Here is a 21,559-nt window from a genome sequence, read left to right as displayed (position 1 = left end):
ATCCAGCTAAAGCAGCCAAGAGAGAACGAGACGTGAGGGGGTGCTGATACTGAGCAATACGCCGAGACCCTCTAGGCCCTATTGCCAGCTGTGGAGACGGGGAGCTGCCAGCTGCTGTTCGCTTCGAGCACGGAACGTGAACCACGACGGTGTGGAATTGCCTGGACCTTTCCTGCCCTGCCATCGGCTTGGACCTTCTCCTCCCTCCAGCGATTCCTGCCATCAATTCCCCCGTGTAAATGTGCCCGTTTGTCCGTCTTTCATGTTGTCTTGGGGTATTAATTAAGACTGCCATATATAAGCTAATCATTGCACTATGTCTCCTGCTCCTTCAGTTGCCTTATAAATCATCTTTCTTTTCCTTTCTGCTTAGTGTGTATAAATAGTAATAAATCTTGTTATTCCCTACTTTGTTTTTACTTCTTCATGCTCTTTCGGTCGCTTTAGAGGTTTCAATATTGAGTGCACGTGGGGCGACTCGGCCAACGTTTGAGAATCGGGTTAGTCTTTGGTAATGCTAATGGCTCGAACATCGGGTTGCTAAAAACCGCTCGGCAACTAACTAGACCATCCAAACCGGGGTTCGAGCGGTACTTGTCTCCCTAGTCTGCGGAGGGACGGATAAAGGTATTCGGCATAAACCCTGGGCCCATAACCCTGATCCGTTCCATCCCGTGGGATAGCGTTACAAGTGCCAGGAACGGGGAGACGGCCAGCTTAACAGGACAAGGGGCTAATCACCCCTTGCTAACGGGAGAGCCGTCCTCCGTATCCGTAACAGTACGATTACTTTTATAATAACTTGAGGAAGAAATATCAAAATGATGTTAATTTACTTTATATGGATACAGATAGTTTTATTTTGAAAATTAATACTGATGATGTTTATTCAGACATGAAAAAGGACATTAATATCTATGACACTAGTAATTATAGTCCAGAGAGTGAGTTGTTCTCTTCTAAAAATAAAAAGGTGATTGGAAAGTTCAAGGATGAATTAGAAGGAAATGTTATGAGTGAATTTGTGGGATTGAGGTCAAAGGCTTATGCTTATAAATACATTGTGAATAACTTTGAAAAGACTGATAAGAAGTTAAAAGGTGTAAAGAAAAATGTTATTAAAGAAACAATAAACTTTAAGGATTATTATAACTGTTTAACAACAAAGAAAGAAGAGTTTAGAAAGATTAATGGCATAAGAAGTTATAAACATCAATTATATACAGAAGAGATAAATAAGAAAGCATTGGGGGCTTTTGATGATAAGAGGTTTATTTTAGAAAATGGAATTGATAGTCTCCCTTATGGTTATAAGTGTTAAAATATATATAAGTGATAAGCTAAAAAGAGGGTTAGGGATTTTAACGGGCTACCGCCGCCTTTTTTTTACTATTATATAAATGATAGAACCAAGTATCAACCAGACTAAAGAGTGGAGGTGTAATCAACCTTGGTATATAAATGGAAAACATAATGAATGTGAAAAATATCAAATAAGACTTATTGAAAAGGCAACTGGTAAAAAAGTTCACAAAACAAAGAAGAGAATTAATTTAAATACTGGTGAGTTGGTTAAAAAAGATGGAAATATTTTTGAGTGGACGGAAAACTTTGATGGTTGCCAGGAAAATATATACTTTAATTTAAAAATGGTGTGTGGCACTGGAGGCGCTCAGACAAGAACATTGAGGGAGGTTTATCATTTTATCTCAGCTCAGTTAAAATATCTTGATAAAGAACCAAACTCAAACATCTTTTTTGTTAATGTATTAGATGGTGATGGAAGTGGTAAGAGAATTAAATTATTTCCTACGCATAAACAAATATTTGTAGGATCATTGTTTGAGTGGTCTACTCGGGATCATTGATATTAAGAGAGTGAGAGGGAGCAAATATTCGTAGGATCATTGTTTGAGTGGTCTAATGAACAACATTGAGGATAAGAGTAGGTTATCTTTTGTTATAGCTCGTATGTCAAAAGGCCAAAAGGTTCGTAAAGATCAGGGTGGCAGAAATAGAGATGTTAAGGGGAAATGAAGAAAAGTGATGGTGAGAGGAAAATTTACATGTAAGTGAATGGAGAATTGGGGCTGTCCCAGGAACAACATTTTTCATCTACTAATATACGTACGGAGAGAAACGTTCAATATACCGATTGTGAAAATCTCTAAAATTCTCATAGCAACACTAGTTTAGATTGGATTGATGTTTGTCGCTTTGTTTTTGGTCTGGAGATATGCGAAACTGAGGTAATCCTTTCTGTTGTTAGTTTCCAGGTCCATCCTGAGAGTGTGTGACCCAAAGAGACAACTTCCGTCTCACAGAACGGTAACTTATCCTGATTAACTTAATTCCCCTCATGAGCTAATGCTGTCAAGAGCACCATTGTATCTTGTTCGCAGCTTTCCTTTTTCTTTGAGCAGATTAGCAGATCGTCAACATACTGAATTAAGGTGGATCTCCCGGGGTAGTTGAACACCAAACAAATCTTTGTGGAAGGCCCTTGAAAATAGGGTGGGGTATCTGTGAAACTCCGTGGTAAGGCCAAAAAATATATATTTCTGGTCTCTGGTCAGACCAAAGTTCCAGAATTGATGCGGATTTCCCGGAGCCTCGACCTGATTGTGCAAACACTTTAATTTTAATTGCGTGCGTAAGCTTCATAAATACATATATTGGTCAGCATTGAGTGTATTTCATTTTATTTGTCTGAGAGCTTTGGACAAGTTTGAAATTTGTCCAAATGACAATTCTTGCAGGGCGTGCCTGTGTGCAAACGGACGCAAGGGGCAACCAAGCGGCACGTCTCCACTCCCTCTCAAAATCAAATCAACACGTTTGAATTATTAAGAATAAGCTTCTCCCAATTAAATACTGTTTCAGAAATAAATGTACTGTAGCGGTTACCTTATTCACATGTCGCGGTTAACTTACATGTGACGGTTACCAATACCATATGTTTGGTCTAATTCACGCGTCAGAAGGTTGAAGGTTCGATCAGAAGGTTGCGTGTTCAGATCATGTCGGGGTCACCAGTTTAGAAGTTGCCGAAGGCGAGAAGAAGAGGCCATTTCGTTGGGTACAAAGCTTGTTTATTGTGCAGAAATCTCCAGCAACAGCTCGCGAACGGAAGTCGTAACGGCTTATATAAAACCAAAAACCCTCTTCGGAGGGCGTGGCTCCCACAGCCGCGCGTGCGTCACGACCACACAACCAAAAGCCCGTACGCGTGAATTAGACCAAACATAGGGTATTGGTAACCGTCACATGTAAGTTAACCGTGACATGTGGATAAGGTAACCGCTACAGTACTTTATATATATATATATATATAGATAGATAGATAGATAGGTATATATATATATATATATAGATAGGTATATATATATATATAGATAGATAGATAGATAGGTATATATATATATAGATAGATAGATAGATAGATAGATAGGTATATATATATATATATATATATATAGATAGATAGATAGGTATATATATATATAGATAGATAGATAGATAGGTATATATATATATATAGATAGATAGATAGATAGGTATATATATATAGAAAGATAGATAGATAGGTATATATATATAGATAGATAGATAGATAGGTATATATATAAATATAGATAGATAGATAGGTATATATATAGATAGATAGATAGATAGATAGGTATATATATATATATATATATATATATATATATATAGATAGATAGATAGATAGGTATATATATATATATATATATATATATATATATATATATATATATATATATATAGATAGATAGATATATATATATATATATATATAGATAGATAGATAGATAGATAGGTATATATATATATAGATAGATAGATAGATAGATAGGTATATATATATATATATATATATAGATAGATAGCTAGATAGATAGATAGGTATATATATATATATATATATATATATATATATATATATATATATATATATATATATATATATATATATATATATATATATATATATAGATATATGATCTTTGTATTCAACAAATAAGCTGTGTATTCAGATTTCAACATATGTATAAGTTTGGGAAAAGTTTCCCACAGTTGTAACTGTTGTAAAACTTTTTTTATTATTCGTGTTGAGCTCCCTGCGAAGTCACCCACGACACATCCCACTAAAAAGATTAGATTGTGACTTCGCAACTGGGTTGGAGAAATACCGTTCTCGAAGGGAATCCATGGATTACACACTTTCTTTCAAGTCTACACAACTGTGGGTTCTGAGAATGTTCTACGATATAACTTATGTTCTCTACAATTATTGAAAATTGTACTGTCTGTAATCCAACCACCCCCCACCCCCCCCCCCGCCCCCCCCCCTCCCCAAGCTGAGTGGAGATTGGAGCCAACATGTGTTCTACTTAAAAGTCATATAACTTGTTAGTTTTGAAGTGTAAAACATGTGAGATGCTTTGTAACAACATGTGCCATCGATCACGAAGGAACTTGCTCAAAAAAGTGGATTTGGGGTGAAATTAGTGGGGGTAGAAAAGATCAAGGTTTTGGATTGGGGAAGATAAGAGATGGTGGTGAACAGCCGTTTTAAAGACCTGGAGGGAGGAGTGGGATTGAAGAGAGTGAGGGAGTTTGTTCCAGAGGCAGGAGAAAAGAGGAATGAAGGAGTGAAGGTGAGCAGAGAGTCTTGATTTTGGCAGTTTAACCATAAGAGGGTTGCAGGCAGATCTTGTGCGACCTGCAGGAATATTTGGGGGACAGAGCCCAGAGAGAGCTGGGGGAGCAAGGCCGGAGAGGAGTCGGTAGAAGACGGAAAGACCACCAACCTGCCTGCGGTGATTAAGTGAAAGGCCATCGGAGATAGCGTCATCGCGGGAGATTCCAATGATTCTGAATCATTGATGATTGATTAAACGATTTTCCACAACTTGTGCATTTGTATGGGCGTTCATCATTATGAATTCTCACGTGTGATTTAAGGGTGGATGATCGATTAAACGATTTTCCACAACTTGTGCATTTGTATGGGCGTTCATCATTATGAATTCTCATGTGTGATTTAAGGTGGGATGATTGATTAAACGATTTTCCACAACTTGTGCATTTGTATGGGCGTTCACCATTGTGAATTCTCATGTGTGTTTTAAGGGTGGATGATCGATTAAAAGATTTTCCACAACTTGTACATTTGTATGGGCGTTCATCATTGTGAATTCTCATGTGTGATTTAAGGTGGGATGATTGATAAAACGATTTTCCACAACTTGTGCATTTGTATGGGCGTTCATCATGATGAATTCTCATGTGTGATTTAAGGTGGGATGATTGATTAAACGATTTTCCACAACTTGTGCATTCGTATGGGTGTTCATCATTGTGAATTCTCATGTGTATTTTAAGGGTGGATGACCGATTAAAAGATTTTCCACAACTTGTACATTTGTTTGGGCGTTCATCATTGTGAATTCTCATGTGTATTTTAAGGTAGGATGATCGATTAAAAGATTTTCCACAACTTGTACATTTGCATGGACGTTCATCATTGTGAATTCTCATGTGTATTTTAAGGTTGGATGACCGACTAAAAGATTTTCCACAACTTGTACATTTGTATGGACGTTCATCATTGTGAATTCTCATGTGTATTTTAAGGGTGGATGATCGATTAAAAGATTTTCCACAAGTTTTGCATTTGTATGGGCGTTCATCTTTCTCTCCTTTGTGAGCCTGGTGTAAATTATTTTGTGCAAACATTTCATTATTCATTTTGTTGTGTTTGTAAAAAGTCCTCTTGTTTGTTTCAGTTGGCGAGTCCTGCGGGCCAGTGTCTTCGCTGTTCATAAAAGTAGGTGCAGTCTCCCTTGTGGATTCAATGGATCCACCTGAAAATACAACATCACATAACCTGTCAAAAAAAATCTGATTTTGTTCAATACTCATAATATAATTCTGACGTACGTAAACAAGTACATGTGTATTTGTTACACTGAAAAAAAGTTTTTTAAAAACTATTCTTAATGTAAATATACAGTACTGTGCAAAAGTTTGGGTTTTCCCCATGATATTTATACTTTAGGGTAAATTCATCCAATTGTCAGTGATAGGTCACTTGTTTCTATTACTGTAAATTGATTGTTTCACATGCATTTGTAAAGGCAAACTGATGAAGTAAACTAGAGAGTTCATAGAACACGACACCCCCATGCAGTGTTCAACAATACACTTCAATTTTCATAAAATAATGATTTCAGATATCATCAAAAAAATCCCAAAGTTTCGCGCCGTTGAAGCAGTCATATGCACCACCCTTATACATCAACCTATTTGACATGTCAAAGTACTACAAAACTGGATATTCTTGGGAGTATTAAAAGGTGATTTTGTTCCACAGTGTTCAAGTATATAATTCAATTTAAATTAAAAAAAGATTGTAAAGGTCGAATAAAATTAATTAATTCTGGGTTTTACCACCATTTTACCCAGTACATCACCCGATCTTACACATCACATTACTTATTCATTCCTGTTGTTTGTATCCTTTATAAGGTCCTTCAAAACAGCAAGCTTCCTGTTTGGAATGATTTTCCATTTTGTTTGACTGACAGACAGGCAGAGTAAAAATATGATTTAACTCCTCTCTGCACATTGCACATGTACAATCGGATGATTTCAAATCCCAAGTATATTAAAACGAAAGACTCGTCTTCCTATTTATGTTCAAAATAAAACATTAGATTTAAATAAGTTTTAAAAAGCGGGAGGGCCGACGGGAGTTGTGTGAGATATGTTGAAGGCAGCAGGAAGTTGGGGTGTGAAGAGAATGGCAGAGATCTGTAATCTGGTGGTGAAAGAAGGTCGCATCCAGTGGATTGGGAACTGAGTACCCTCGTCCCTCTATACAAGGGGAAAGGTGACCCTCTGGAGTGTGGCTCGTACCGGGCGATAAAGTTATTGGAGCATGGAATGAAGGTATTGGAAAGGGTGTTGGAGAGGAGGATAAGGAGAAGGTGAAGATCGACGAAATGCAGTTTGGATTTATGCCAGGAAGAGGAACGACAGACGCGCTCTTTATTGTGAGGCAGTTGCAGGAGAAGTACGTGGAGAAGAGGAAGAAGTTGTTTCTTGGGTTTGTTGATCTGGAGAAAGCCTTCGATAGGGTTCCACACGAAGTATTGACATGGGATTTGAGGAAGTTAGAAGTGGAGGAATGGTTGATCAGAGTTGTGAGGGCAATGTACAAAAGAGCGCGCACAGCTGCAAGGACGAAGGACGGGAACAGTAGTGAGTTTGAGGTGAAGGTGGGAGTGCATCAGGGGTCGGTACTAAGTCCACTACTATTTGAAGCTGTGATGGAGGTGCTGGCTCAGACCGTAAAGGAGGGTTTACCGTGGGAGTTGTTGTATGCAGATGATCTGGTGTTGATTGCAGAAAGTATGGATGGACTGGAGGAAAAGATGAACAAGTGGAAGGAATGTATGGAGACAAAAGGTCTGAAGGTGAATATAGGAAAGACGAAGGTGATGGCAAGTGGTAAAGCATGTGGTGAGGTGGAAAGAACTGGGAAGTGGCCGTGTGCTGTGTGCAGGAAGGGTGTCGGAGTGAACTCCATTCAATGTACAATGTGCCCTGAATGGGTTCATGAAAAATGTAGTGGTCTGAGAGGGTCATTAACCAGTGTGGCAGCTACATTCAAATGTAAGGTGTGCACAGAGGGAGCTGCAGATGGAGGAAATGTTGAGTTGGATCTTGGAGACGGCATGAAGCTGGAAGGTGTGAAAACATTTTGCTACCTCGGAGACATGCTGAATGGAGAAGGTGGATCAGACTCGGCAACGGTTGCTCGAGTGAGATGTGCATGGAAGAAGTTTCGGGAACTGAGTGGCGTGCTGATAAGGAGGGGAGTGTCGCTGAAGCTGAAGGGCAAGGTGTATGCTGCATGTGTGAGAAGTGTTATGATATATGGGAGCGAGACATGGGTCATGAATGGAGAGCAGCAACGAAGGCTGGAAAGGGTGGAAATGCGAATGGTTCGGTGGATGTGCGGAGTGTCGTTGAGAGAGAGGAAGACAAATGATGAATTGTGAAAGATGATGGGAATCAAGCCTGTGATTGATGCTGTGAAGAGGAACAGGTTGAGATGGTTTGGTCATGTGTTGAGGAAGGATGAAAGTGACTGGTTGAGAAGAGTGATGGAAATCAATGTAGAAGGAAGTAGAGGACGGGGAAGACCGAGAAAGACTTGGCTAAAGATGGTGGAAGAAGAAATGTGGGCAAGGGGGTTAACAAGGAGAGATGCAGAAAATAGGGCAAAATGGAGAAGATTGTCATGGCGACCGCAAGGCTGACCCCCGCTCTAGCAGGGAAAATGGCCTTAAAATGCATGTTGTTGTGTTGTTGTTCCTCGATCATAAACCGATGATCATAAACTGCAAAGATGAACAGGCGGACACAATTCAATTGCTTCACCCTGTTTTTCACTTCACATGCGCAGCGTAATAACTTGAGAGAGCAATCACATTGCAGACCCTTGCCAGGACTTATCTTGTGTAGTGTATTTTGTGCGGCAAATAAATGGAAGGATTTACGAAACGAAAGCACGTTGATTGCAAAAGAAAGGTATAAATGGTTTAAAGGGAAAAGGTCTGGTGTCAAGGAGCAAAGGTCAAAATTCTGAAAACGTCGAATGGAGTTTAAAATGTACATCATCGGCATCATCATCATCATCATCGTCGTGTTACGGCCGTTTCCATGCTTGCACGTGTAAGCCGTGATTCACCGAATGGCTGCTTCGCCAAAAGGCATATTTGAGGCATGGCTTTTTTGTGGCCGGATGCCCTTCCTGACACCACCACAGAATCAGCTGTGGACTTAGCCTTTGTCTAAAGAGAGACACCCTGCAAGGCAGCAGAGAAGAAGCCTCTCCTCAGTGAAAGACACATGAAAGCCCGCTTGGAGTTTGCAAAAAAGCACCTAACGGACTCTCAGACTGTGAGAAACAGGATTCTGTGGTCTGATGAAACCAAGATTGAACTGTTTGGCTTCCGTCTGGGCCACTCTGCCATAAAGCCCAGATCGGTGGAGTGTTGCAGTGATGGTTGTCCTTCTGGAAGTTTCTCCCATCTCCACACAGGATCACTGGAGCTCAGCCAGAGTGACCATCGGGTTCTTGGTCACCTCTTTTACCAAAGCCCTTCTCCACGGATTGCTCAGTTTGGCCGGGATACCAGCTCTAGGAAGAGTCCTGGTTGTTCCAAACTTCTTCCATTTAAGAATTATGGAGGCCACTGTGTTCTTGGGAACCTTCAATGCAGCAGAATTATTTTTTTTGTCGGCTTCCCCAGATCTGTGCCTCGAGACAATCCTGTCTCTGAGCTCTGCAGGCAGTTCCTTCATCCTCACGGCTTGGTTTTTGCACTGATATGCATTGTCAGCTGTGAGACCTTATATAGAGAGGTGTGTGCCTTTCCAAATCATGTCCAATCAATTGAATTTACCACAGGTGGACTCCAATCAAGGTGAAGAAACATCTCAACGATGATCAAGAGAAATGGGAGGCACCTGAGCAAAATTTCAAGTGTCATAGCAAGGGGTATGAATACTTATGTCAATGTGATAGTTCAGTTTTTTCTTTTTAATAAATCTGCAAAACTTTCTAAAATCCTGTTTTCTCTTTGTCATTATGGGGTATTGAGTGTAGGTTGATGAGGGGAAAAAATGAATTTAAACGATTTCAGCATCAGGCTGCAACATAACAAAATGTGAAAAAAGTGAAGGGGTCTGAATACTTTCTGAATGCACGATAAAAACAGGCAGTCACCGGGTTACGAACGAGTTCCGTTTTTAAGTCCGTCTGTAAGTCGAATTTGTATGTAAGTCAGAACAGTTGCGTACGGTTCACATCTCGCGTCAATTAGTCAAATGTTTGTCTTAGTATATAGTATATATTTTACCAAAAACATCTATCGGTATAAAAAACATGAAAGAAACATTTCTTAAACTGTTTGGATAGAAAAGAAAAGATAATGATTGAAGGTTAACACTTACTCTCGTTCCAATTGACGTCTTGCAAACCTTGAAACGATCATACCTTGATATATCTCTCCGAGATGATGGGCCTGGTGTTGGAGAGGATGGACCTAGTGCTGGTCAATTTTCTCAAAGTCAACATCAAGGGTGGCTTGAACAGAGCTTTTCTCATATTTCTCTTGTCTACCGCTCCCCTTATTATCTACTTTGTGTCTGTTTGATTTTTTTTCTGTGTGATAAATGTTAGCTCTTTCACGAGCCTCGATTCTGTATACTACAACAACAACAACAACAACAACAACAACAACAACAACAACAAAAAGTTTTTTTTAAACTATCTCTATTATAACAGGCTACTCGTGGGGTCACCCATGGGAATCCCACGGGCACGGACGTGTGTGACATTTGGACATCTTGATTTCGATGCTGCACATTAAATTTTACAAAATGGTCACTGGCAATTTATCAGATCCAGAAATGGTGTAATGAACACAATTTATTTATTTATTTCACAAATGTGACCCCTCACTCCTCTCCACCTGACACCACCTCTCTCTCCACCCTCACGCCTCTCCAATCCCACTCCTCCTCACACTCCCCTCCAATACCTCCACACTCCCCTCCAATACCTCCTCGCACTCCCCTCCAATACCTCCTCACACTCCTCTCCAATCGCTACTCACTCTCCTCTCCAATCGCTCCTCACTCTCCTCTCCAAACGGCCCTCACTCTTCACTCTCCAACACCTAGCTCCTCACTCTGCAACCCATAGCGCCTCACCCTCCACCCCCTCGCTCTCCAACCACTCGCTACTCGCTCTCCAACCCCGAGCTCCTCGCTCTCCAACCCCTAGCTCCTCGCTCTCCAACCCCTAGCTCTCCAACCCCTAGCTCCTCGCTCTCCAACCCCTTGCTCCTCGCTCTCCAACCCCTCGCTCCTCGCTCTCCAACCCCTTGCTCCTCGCTCTCCAACCCCTCGCTCCTCGCTCTCCAACCCCTCGCTCCTCGCTCTCCAACCCCTCGCTCCTCACTCTCCAACCCCTCGCTCCTCACTCTCCAACCCGTCGCTCCTCTCTCCAACCCCTCACTCCTCACTCTCCAACCCCTAACTCCTCTCCAACCCCGAGCTCCTCACTCTCCAACCACCAGCTCCTCACTCTCCAACCCCCAGCTCCTCACTCTCCAACTCCTCGCTCCTCTCCAACCCCGAGCCCCTCACTCTCCAACCCCTAACTCCTCTCCAACCCTCCTCATCGTTGTTGCAGCAGCATCCTTTGCGAGTCTGTGATCACGTTCATCGAGGGTCTCGTTCTCCCGTCTCGTTCTTTTTCTTGCTGCAGTATAGTGGGGTCACCCGTGGGAATCCCACGGTTTGAGGCCTGTTTAGTTCGGCCCGTACTGTCTTTCTCTCTCACACAGGTTTATTTCAACTCAAATTCGAAATATCATTTCATTTTTTCACAGTCGCTAACATAGTTTTCGACTCGGTTGAAAAAAACGGGAAGAGAATCCCGTGAAACCTTCCGTTTATAGAACTAAATGAATTCTCAAAGGCCTGTAAAATAAAGCCCATTCATTGAGTCACCCTCACAATTTTGTCTCAAATTCATCATCTGATTGAATTTTTATCGATGGTTTGACTCAGTGTCAGAAATAATTGAGAACATTCACGCACACACGGGAAAATGTAGAGATACATTTTTTAAAATCGCGCTGCGATGATACACGAAAATACACCGCCTAAAACAACAGTCGAAGAAAATGTCGACATATATTTAAAATTCGCTTTTTCTTTAAGATATATAGCTTTTACTTTTGATGACAGTCATCACAAAAACGACATATATTTCTTCGTTCTCATTTCATTCAACATTATTATCAGGAAGTAAAATATGCTTCAGGAAATTACCGAGAGATATTTCTTCGCTTTTTTTTATTATTAGTTATGTGCGCATACACTTTAAATAGGTTTATTTGAAATCTTTAATTTTCACAATGTAATTTACTTGCCATTTGTCATTTGATGATTACGAGACACTTCCTCTTGAGGATCGTGACAATTCATGCGTTGCGTGGAAATTTCCATTTCCAAAATGAACGACGGTCGATGAAGAACGCAGACTTTAACTGGATGCAGCAAGAAAACGAATGAGACGGGTGAATGAGTCCGTCGACGAACGTCAATTGTTACGTGCTCCTCCCCAAACCCTGACAACGGTGTATCTCCGAGCCCCGAAAGGAGTCCCGGCAGGAAGATGTGCTTTATGTGTGCCAATGACCAATGGTGAAACCACACCAATCAATTGTTACAAAAACCAAGTATTGTATTAAAACCAGACAATAATAACAAGTAACGCACGTACAAGAAAACCTCACTTGCACAGCAAACACCATATAATTTCTATGGTGGTACCACCAATTTCCTGAATCAATAACTCACGGTATTCCAACGTGAGCAATCGATAACATCCCCCAAAGTCACGGTGTCAGGATACCAGGGCCAAACTCGATCCCCTTGGCTCTCGCAATCACAAGAAAAGGTCGAACTGAGACCTGAACCCAGAACGGCTAACAGTCGACGCTGCAGACGAGCCGCTTGGTGAGGTGTCGGGCCGACGTCGGTCCGGTAAAAGTTCACCCAAAAGGCGACTGGGAATTCACAGCTTCGTTTCATCAGACAATGACGCTGATATGAACGATCAGCAGTTCCCAAGCGAAGAACTGCAAATTCCCAAGCGACATCCACGACACACACGAGAACCAGGCGAAGGGCTGGTGCGAGGTGAATTGGCGGATGGGCCCGTAATGGAGGCGTACCTGCTCTCCAGTAACGATTCACTTTCGGAACCAAAAGCAAAACCCGCCACGCAGGTTTATTTGCCACAGCAATAACGACACTGTCACAGGAATCCCTTTCCTGAGGAAACCAATATTCGCTCGTGACCAATGTCCACCAGCGTCCGCTCTACACCTCGAAGCAGATAGGCCTTCCTTTCCCGATCTCACTCGATCCGCTCGCCCGCCACTTCTTCTTCTTCCGTTTTCGCCCTCACCCATCTTGTTTTTCCTTCTGAGACATTATTTTTATCTTTGAAAACAGTTATCTCCATTTCACATTCAAACTGTAACATTGTAACAATAATAGTACATGAAGCTAAAAATGCTTCAAGTGGATGACAACCACAAAGACGGAAGTGACGAATCCGTAACACAATGCAGACTTGAACAGGATGCAGCAAGAACAAGCGTTACTCCTAGGTCCCCCGTCGGTGAAGTGATGTGAGTTGACAAAGTGGAAGACGCAGAAAACATGGAAGAGTCGATAATATTTGCGAGTGGGTTGGAGACACACCCGATTAGAAGTTAGTAGTTCGTTTATCTTTTTAGATATTCCACTCACAAGGTTCAGACATATATGGTGGTGGCCATCTTGGATTTTGATGCGGCAACCCAATTTTCAATAGCGTTCTTCCTTATGCCTAGATACACCCACACACCAGATTAGAAGTTGGTACTTCGCTTATTTTTCAAGATATTCCGCTCACAAGGTTCAGACATATATGGTGGTGGCCATCTTGGATTTGGACGTGGCGACTGATTTTTCAATAGCGTTCTTCCTTATGCCGAGATACACCCACACACCAAATTAGAATTTGGTCCTTCGCTGACACAAGCACGCACGCACGTCCGCACGCAACGAGACGACACGGGAGAACCGCACAGGATGCTGCTGCAACAACGATGAGGAGGGTTGGAGAGGAGCGAGAGGTTGGAGAGGAGTTACGGGTTGGAGAAGAGTTAGGGGTTGGATAGGAGATAGGGGTTGGAGAGTAAGGAGCTAGGGGTTGGAGATTGAGGAGCTCGGGGTTGGAGATTGAGGAGCTCGGGGTTGGAGAGTGAGGGGCTAGGGGTTGGAGAGGCGCGATAAATTGGAGAGGAGTGAGGGGTTGGAGAGTGAGGAGCAAGGGGTTGTAGAGTGAGGAGCAAGGGGTTGGAGAGTGAGGAGCAAGGGGTTGGAGAGTGAGGAGCCAGGGGTTGGAGAGTGAGGAGCCAGGGGTTGGAGAGTGAGGAGCAAGGGGTTGGAGAGCGAGGAGTTGGAGAGTGAGGAGCTAGGGGTTGGAGAGTGAGGAGCTAGGGGTTGGAGAGTGAGGAGCTAGGGGTTGGAGAGTGAGGAGCTAGGGGTTGGAGAGAGAGGAGATAGGGGTTGAAGAGTGAGGAGCTAGGGGTTGGAGAGTGAGGAGCGAGGGGTTGGAGAGCGAGGTGCGATGGGTTGGAGACCGAGGAGCTCGGGGTTGGACAGTGAGGAGCAAGGGGTTGGAGAGCAAGGAGCTAGGGGTTGGAGAGCGAGGCGCTAGGGGTTGGAGAGCGAGGCGCTAGGGGTTGGAGAGCGAGGAGCTAGGGGTTGGAGAATGAGGAGCTAGGGGTTGGAGAACGAGGAGCTAGGGGTTGGAGAATGAGGAGCTAGGGGTTGGCGAACGAGGAGCTAGGGGTTGGAGAGCGAGGAGCTAGGGGTTGGAGAGCGAGGCGCTAGGGGTTGGAGAGCGAGGGGCTAGGGGTTGGAGAGCGAGGAGCGAGGAGTTGGAGAGCGAGGGGTTGGAGAGCGAGGAGCGAGGAGTTGGAGAGCGAGGAGCGAGGGTTTGGAGAGCGAGGAGCTAGGTGTTGGAGAGTGAGGAGCGAGGGGTTGGAGAGTGAGGAGCAAGGAGTTGGAGAGTGAGGGCCGATTGGAGCGGAGAGTGCGGAGCGATTGGAGAGGAGAGTGAGGAGCTATTGGAGAGGAGAGTGAGGAGTGATTGTAGGGGAGTGCGAGGGATTGGAGAGGAGTGTGAGGGATTGGAGAGTAGTGTGAGGGATTGGAGAGGAGTGTGAGGAGGTATTGGAGGGGAGTGTGAGGAGGCGTGAGATTGGAGAGGCGTGAGGGTGGAGAGAGCAGAGTGTCAGGTGGAGAGGAGTGAGGGGTCACATATTGTGTGAAATGAATGAATTGTGTTCATTACACCATTTCTGGATCTGATGAATTGCCAACAACCATTTTGTAAAATTTAATGTGTAGCATTGAAATCAAGATGCCCAAATGTCACACATGTCCAAAATCGTCCATGCCCGTGGGATTCCCACGGGTGACCCCACTATACTGCAGCAAGAAAAAGAACGAGCCAGGAGAACGAGATCCTCGATGAACGTGATCACAGACTCGCAAAGGATGCTGCTGCAACAACGATGAGGAGGGTTGGAGAGGAGCGAGGGGTTGGAGAGGAGTTAGGGGTTGGAGAGTGAAGAGCTAGGGGTTGGAGAGTGAAGAGCTTGGGGTTGGAGAGTGAAGAGCTTGGGGTTGGAGAGTGAAGAGCTTGGGGTTGGAGAGTGAAGAGCTTGGGGTTGGAGAGTGAAGAGCTTGGGGTTGGAGAGTGAAGAGCTTGGGGTTGGAGAGTGAAGAGCTTGGGGTTGGAGAGTGAAGAGCTTGGGGTTGGAGAGTGAAGAGCTTGGGGTTGGAGAGTGAGGAGCAAGGGGTTGGAGAGTGAGGAGCTAGGGGTTGGAGAGTGAGGAGCGAGGAGTTGAAGAGTGAGGAGCGAGGAGTTGGAGAGGGAGGAGCAAGGAGTTGGAGAGTGAGGAGTGAGGAGTTGGAGAGTGAGGAGCGATGGGTTGGAGAGTGAGGAGCGAGGGGTTGGAGAGTGAGGCGCGAGGGGTTGGAAAGCGAGGAGTGAGGAGTGGAAGAGCAAGGAGCTAGGGGTGCGAGAGCAAGGAGCTAGGGGTGGGAGAGCGAGGAGCTTTGGGTGGGAGATCGAGGAGCTAGGGGTTGGAGAGCGAGGAGCGAGGAGCAAGGAGTTGTAGAGTGAGGGCCGATTGGAGCGGAGAGTGAGGAGTGATTGGAGAGCAGAGTGAGGAGCGTTTGGAGAGGAGGGTGAGGAGCGAGTGGAGGGGTGTGAGAGGATTTGGAGAGTGTGAGGGATTGGAGAGGAGTGTGAGGGATTGGAGAGGAGTGTGAGGGATTGGAGAGGAGTGTGAGGGATTGGAGAGGAGTGTGAGGGATTGGAGAGGAGTGTGAGGGATTGGAGAGGAGTTTGAGGGATTGGAGAGGAGTGTGAGGGATTGGAGAGGAGTGTGAGGGATTGGAGAGGAGTGTGAGGGATTGGAGAGGCGCGTGAGGAAGTATTGGAATGGAGTGTGAGGAGGTATTGGAGGGGAGTGTGAGGAGGAGTGGGATTGGATAGGCGTGAGGGTGGAGAGAGGAGAGTGTCAGGTGGAGAGGAGTGAGGGGTCACATATGTGAAATAAATAAATTGTGTTCATTACACCATTTCTGGATCTGATGAATTGCCAGTCACCATTTTGTAAAATTGAAAGTGCAGCATCTAAATCAAGATGTCCAAATGTCACACACGCCCATGCCTGTGGGATTCCCACGGGTGACCCCACTATTTTTTTTTTAATAATAGGCATCACGGAGGTCGGTACGTAAGTATGGGCGTTCGTAAGTCGGTCGTTTGTAACCAGGGGACTGCCTGAAAATTGCTCAGTTTGGCCGGGCGGCCAGCCCCAGGAAGAGTCCTGGTTGTTCCAAACTTCTTGAGAAGTTGAGAAACTTGAGGGACCTTGAGATTGCGGGGGTTGTTGCAGGAGGAGAGGCGATATTTGTGTGGAGGTTTGGGAACGGTGCAGCATGCACTGAGTGCATGCTCATTGCTCAGTAGCATTGGCAGCAGGACAATACAGGTGGCGACATGATCAGGTGCTGGCGGTGGTGATGCAGATGGTGCAACAAGTGGTGCTGCGGTCGAGAGAGAGAAGAGTGGAGAAGGAGACTGATGGGGGAGAGGTGTTGTTTGTCAGAGGGCCAAGTGGTAAGAGGTGGAAAGAGGAGGAGGTGGAAAGCAAGAGGGCTGTCAGATGCTTGTGACTGGCAGGTGGTGACAGACCTAAAGCCACAATTGGTATTCCCAGAGGAGATCTGTGTGACAAGGTTGCAGCCTGACATTGTCATTTGGTCAGGTGCAACAAGACAGGTCACCTGAGGGGAATTGTCTGTACATTGGGAAGAGAACATGGAGGAGGTGCATGAGAGGCAGAGAGGAAAGTACAGTGAGCTGGAGGCAGCGTGTCGGGAGAAGGTTTCGCGAGTTTCTTGTCAGCCATTTGAGGTGGGGTGTGGAGGGTGTATTGGCAATTCCTTTTCTGCATTTATTACTCGGCTTGGAGTGCGTGGGACAGAAAGAAGGAGGGTGTGTTACAAAGTGGCCCAGGTTGCCTTGAAAGGCTCACTTTGGATATGGAGGAAGTTTATGGAAGCACGTCGAACGTTGTAGGTTGAGGTTACGGAATAGAAATGGAGATGTGTGAATGGTGTGGGTGTGGGTGTGGGTGTGTGTGTGCGCACGTGTGTGTGTGTGCCAAAGATCTGGTGTGTTTTGTTGGTGAGTGGTGAAGGGTATAAAGGTGGGTGTTTGAGTGTTCCACCATATTTACTTGTTTGGTGCTGTGGATCCTGGAAGTGGAGGTGATTTTGTTGTTGTAGTCTGCGTTCGCACTGGCTGGGTGTGGGGGTATGTACGCATCCAGGTGTAGTTACTGCATGTGGAGGTGTTGTAAAATCACAAGATATGGTAAATTTTGTTTGATTTCACTCCAGATTTGGAGATTATTTAAACGACACAATCCTCATATCCGAATCCAGATTTTGATGAAATGCTTCAATTATGCAATGATTCATCGATCGTGTTTCCAAGGCAAGGCACGTTTGAGTAGGCTGAAACAAAATGGCGGCTTAAGAACCCAGCGAGGTGCAGTGGGATGACCAAGATGGTGGGCCACTATATTGGTGAGCCACCAAATCAGGTTGTAACATACCCAAAAAGCCGATTCAATAAACACCCAGTTTTCAGCATTGCAACCTGTTAGAGGTCCAGGTATCTGATTGGTATTTGAGTGTTACGGAATAGAAATGGAGATGAGTGAATGGTGTGGGTTTTACAACACCTCCACATGCAGTAACTACACCTGGATGCGTACATACCCCCACACCCAGCTCTGATTCCTTGGTATCTCTCGCAGGTTACTCCCTCCTCCGGTATGATAAACCTGAGCCTCGTCCTGGAGGTGGGGTTGCTATCTTTATAAAAAAACTCTTCCTCACTCGCCCTGCACTGTCCTCTCTCCACCTCACCCCCAGGAATACCTTTGGCTACGGTTTCCCCTTCGCTCTCACCTTTTGTTCATATGTGTGTTGTACCGTCCACCAAACAGTGATGACTCCATCGACATCTCGCTGTCTGAGAATATGGACCAACTTCTATCTACCCATCCCAACTCTCTCTTCCTCATATGTGGTGATTTCAACTGTCACCATGCCAGTTGGCTGGGTGTGGGTACCTCTCTCACCAGCCATGGCTCTTCAGCAAAGGACTTCTGTGACCCACTGGGACTGACACAATCTGTCAATTTCCCGACCCGGACTTCAGTCAACGGAGCATCTTCTCTTCTGGACTTGGTTATGACTAACTTCCCTGAAAATGTCTGCTGCTCTTCTTCTGCTCCAATCGGCTCTTCTGATCATGTGCTTGTTAAAGTGGACATCTCTCTGACCATTCTCAGAGAGCCTCCTCAGCGTCGACGAGTCTGGCATTTCACTCAGGCCAACTGGCACGGTCTTCAAGCAGCCATCAATCATCTGGACTGGTCTCCCATCTCTACTGCCTCTGACATAAATGCTTCCTTGGAATTCTTCCAAAGCAAACTGCTCTCTCTCATGCACAGATTTATCCCATCTCGTCTTCTGTTGTCATACCCTTCCTCCCGTCCATGGTACACGGAATCTTGTGGTGAGGCTATTGCTCAGAAACAACTTGCTTTCATCTCCTGGAAAGCAAATCCAACGGAAGGAAATTTCCTTTCACAAAGCCCGAAACAAGTGTGTGTCCACCCTCAGGAGAGCCAGGAAACAATATATCTCTCCGTTCTCAGGACCGAACTCTCTTATCTGTCTCCCTCTTCCAAATGCTGGTGGCGCCTGGTCAAATCTGTTTCTGGTGTTTGTTCCCCCTCCATCCCCTCCCTCACCTCAAATGGCCACACGGCTGACTCCGCACGTGAAAAAGCTGAATGCCTCAACTCTGTGTTTGCCTCTAAATCTTGTGTCCCAAACCCATCCCTCTCTGTACCCACCGTACCCAGTCGTACCCAGCTGCTCCTGGACTCTGTGTCCTTTCCTCCTGACACGGTGGAAAAGTTTCTGTCAACCCTCGACTCGGATTCTGCAACTGGACCTGACGGCATCAGCCCACGGGTCCTAAAATCCTGTTCTTCCGCTCTTTCACTCCCTCTCTGTGTTCTCTTCACCCTCTCTTTTGCTCAAGGTCATCTTCCATCTGCTTGGAAATCTGCCAACATCACCACTTTGCACAAAAAAGGTGCAAAAACAGATCCCAGCAACTAGAGACCAATCAGCCTTCTCCCAATTATCAGCAAAGTCATGGATTCCATCATTGCTTCAGATATGAAATCTTTCCTCTTCTCCAATGGCTTGATCTCTGATCATCAATTTGGTTTCAGACCTGGACACTCTACTCTGGACATGCTGCTTCTGCTTTCTCAACAATAGATGGAGGTCCTCAATGCCAAACAGGAAATTAGAGCAGTCTCCCTTGACATATCACGTGCCTTCGATACAGTCTGGCACCCCGCTTTGCTCACCAAACTCTCCTCTTTTGGTATCCATGGAAATCTCCACGCATGGCTGGGGGACTTCCTCTCTAGTCGTAGTCAACGTGTGGCCCTGAATGGGTTTCTCTCACCTCCTCTTCCTATTCAGGCTGGAGTTCCACAAGGCAGTGTTCTGGGCCCTGTGCTTTTTCTGGTCTTCATCAATGATCTCTCTGACTCTCTTGAAAATCCTCTGTATCTCTTTGCTGATGACTCCACTCTCTGTCGCTCCATTCTTCATCCCTCAGATCGGCAGTCTGCTGCCTCCTCACTCTCTGCAGACCTGGACAAAATCACAGACTGGGCAAACAAGTGGAACATGTCTTTCAATCCTGACAAATCTCACACTCTTACGATGTCTCTCCGAAAAGACCGACTGGACAACCCTCGCATCCACTTTCTGAATAATCCTCTCCAAGAAGTTCTGTCACTCAAGCTTTTGGGTCTCACTATCTGCCATGATCTTTCCTGGGAAAACCACATTTCAAATCTGGCCTCCAAAGCCAGTCGCCGACTGGGCATCCTCCGTCGTGCGAAGTCCTTCCTTGGCACACCTGAGCTCCTCACCACATACAAGGCTTTCATCCGCAGCTCAATGGAATACTGCTCTCCCCTCTGGGCTGGTGCTCCTGCCTCACACCTAGCTCGTCTTCACGCTGTTGAAACCAAAGCATTAATAATCATTGGAATCTCCCGCGATGAAGCTAACTCCAAGGGCCTCTCACTCACTCACCGCAGGCAGGTTGGTGGTCTTTCCATCTTCTACCGACTTCTCTCTGGCCTTGCCCCCCCAGCTCTCTCTGGGCTCTGTCCCGCAAATATTCCTACAGGTCGCACAAGATCTGCCTGCAACCCTCTTATGGTCAAACTGCCAAAATCAAGACTCTCTGCTCACCTTCACTCCTTCATTCCTCTTTTCTCCCACCTCTGGAACAAACTCCCTCACTCTCTTCAATCCCACTCCACCCTCCAGGTCTTTAAAACAGCTGTTCACCACCATCTCTTATCTTCCCCCATCCAAAACCTTGATCTTTTCTACCCCCGCTAATTTCACCCCAATTCCACTTTTTTGAAATACCAACTTCTGTCCTGGAAGTCCTTGGTGTCCTTGTGTTTTATACTTCTCCCTCCACCCCCCCCCCTTCCCACGCCTCCTCCCCCCAAGCCCTCTCCCTTCCACACATCTCCCTGCTCTCAAATGTTGTGTTTGTGTGCTTCCCCTTCTCTCCCCATCTTGTTTTCCGCTCCCTCTTTTTATATATTTTGTTTGTCTCGTTGATTTGTTTGTGAAGTAAATGTTAGCTCTTTCACGAGCCTCGATTCAGTATACAAAAAAAAAAAAAAAAAAAAAAAAAAAAGGTGTCTGCTTGAAAAGTTTGGGGCCACTTGGTTTCATGGTTTTGGAGTTATGGAGGAGACAGACGGATGGACAGACACTGCCTTTTAATTAACACATGCTTTATTTAACTTCAACTGAATTTTGTTTGTTTGTCTCGGTTCAATCTTTGAGCCGTTCGTTTTCTAGGTTCCATATGTCCGAGAGACCTGAAATTTGGCCCATGGTTCGCTTTTCCAGTACATTTTCATCGATCAAAATTTAATTTCAAAAAATAGGTTTAAAACTTTTAAAAAATAAAAGTTTGTAGCCCTAAAACATGTTTTTTCGTTTACTTGTAATTATATATATATTGTCGCATGACCGTCTTTGATTAATATCAGGCAGTCACGGATGCCGATCGCGAAGGCCTTCGCCCCTGAGGCGAGAACTCAATGGCTGACTCCGAAACCAAAAAGCTGCACCAAAGCACGCGGGATGGAGGGGAGCGGCGAGAGCC

At 44.8% G+C, this 21,559-nt stretch overlaps 1 protein-coding gene across 1 annotated transcript in view; it reads right to left on the bottom strand.

The window, feature by feature from the left end:
• Positions 1-21,559, bottom strand: part of LOC137415082 (uncharacterized) — a 399,049-nt gene that overhangs the window by 329,063 nt on the left and 48,427 nt on the right. The window contains exon 3 of the mRNA XM_078778289.1: positions 5,448-5,891. Coding sequence (XP_078634415.1) covers positions 5,448-5,850 — 403 coding nt within the window. The 5' untranslated portion in view covers positions 5,851-5,891. The remainder of the gene's footprint in view (positions 1-5,447; positions 5,892-21,559) is intronic.

The sequence above is a fragment of the Myxine glutinosa genome, chromosome 5 (assembly GCF_964187855.1).
Source record: "Myxine glutinosa chromosome 5, kmMyxGlut1.1, whole genome shotgun sequence".
In the NCBI taxonomy this organism is placed as follows: Eukaryota; Metazoa; Chordata; class Myxini; order Myxiniformes; family Myxinidae; genus Myxine; species Myxine glutinosa.
The sequence above is the reverse complement of the archived record's forward strand: the minus strand, read 5'-3'. Positions and strand labels throughout refer to the sequence as shown.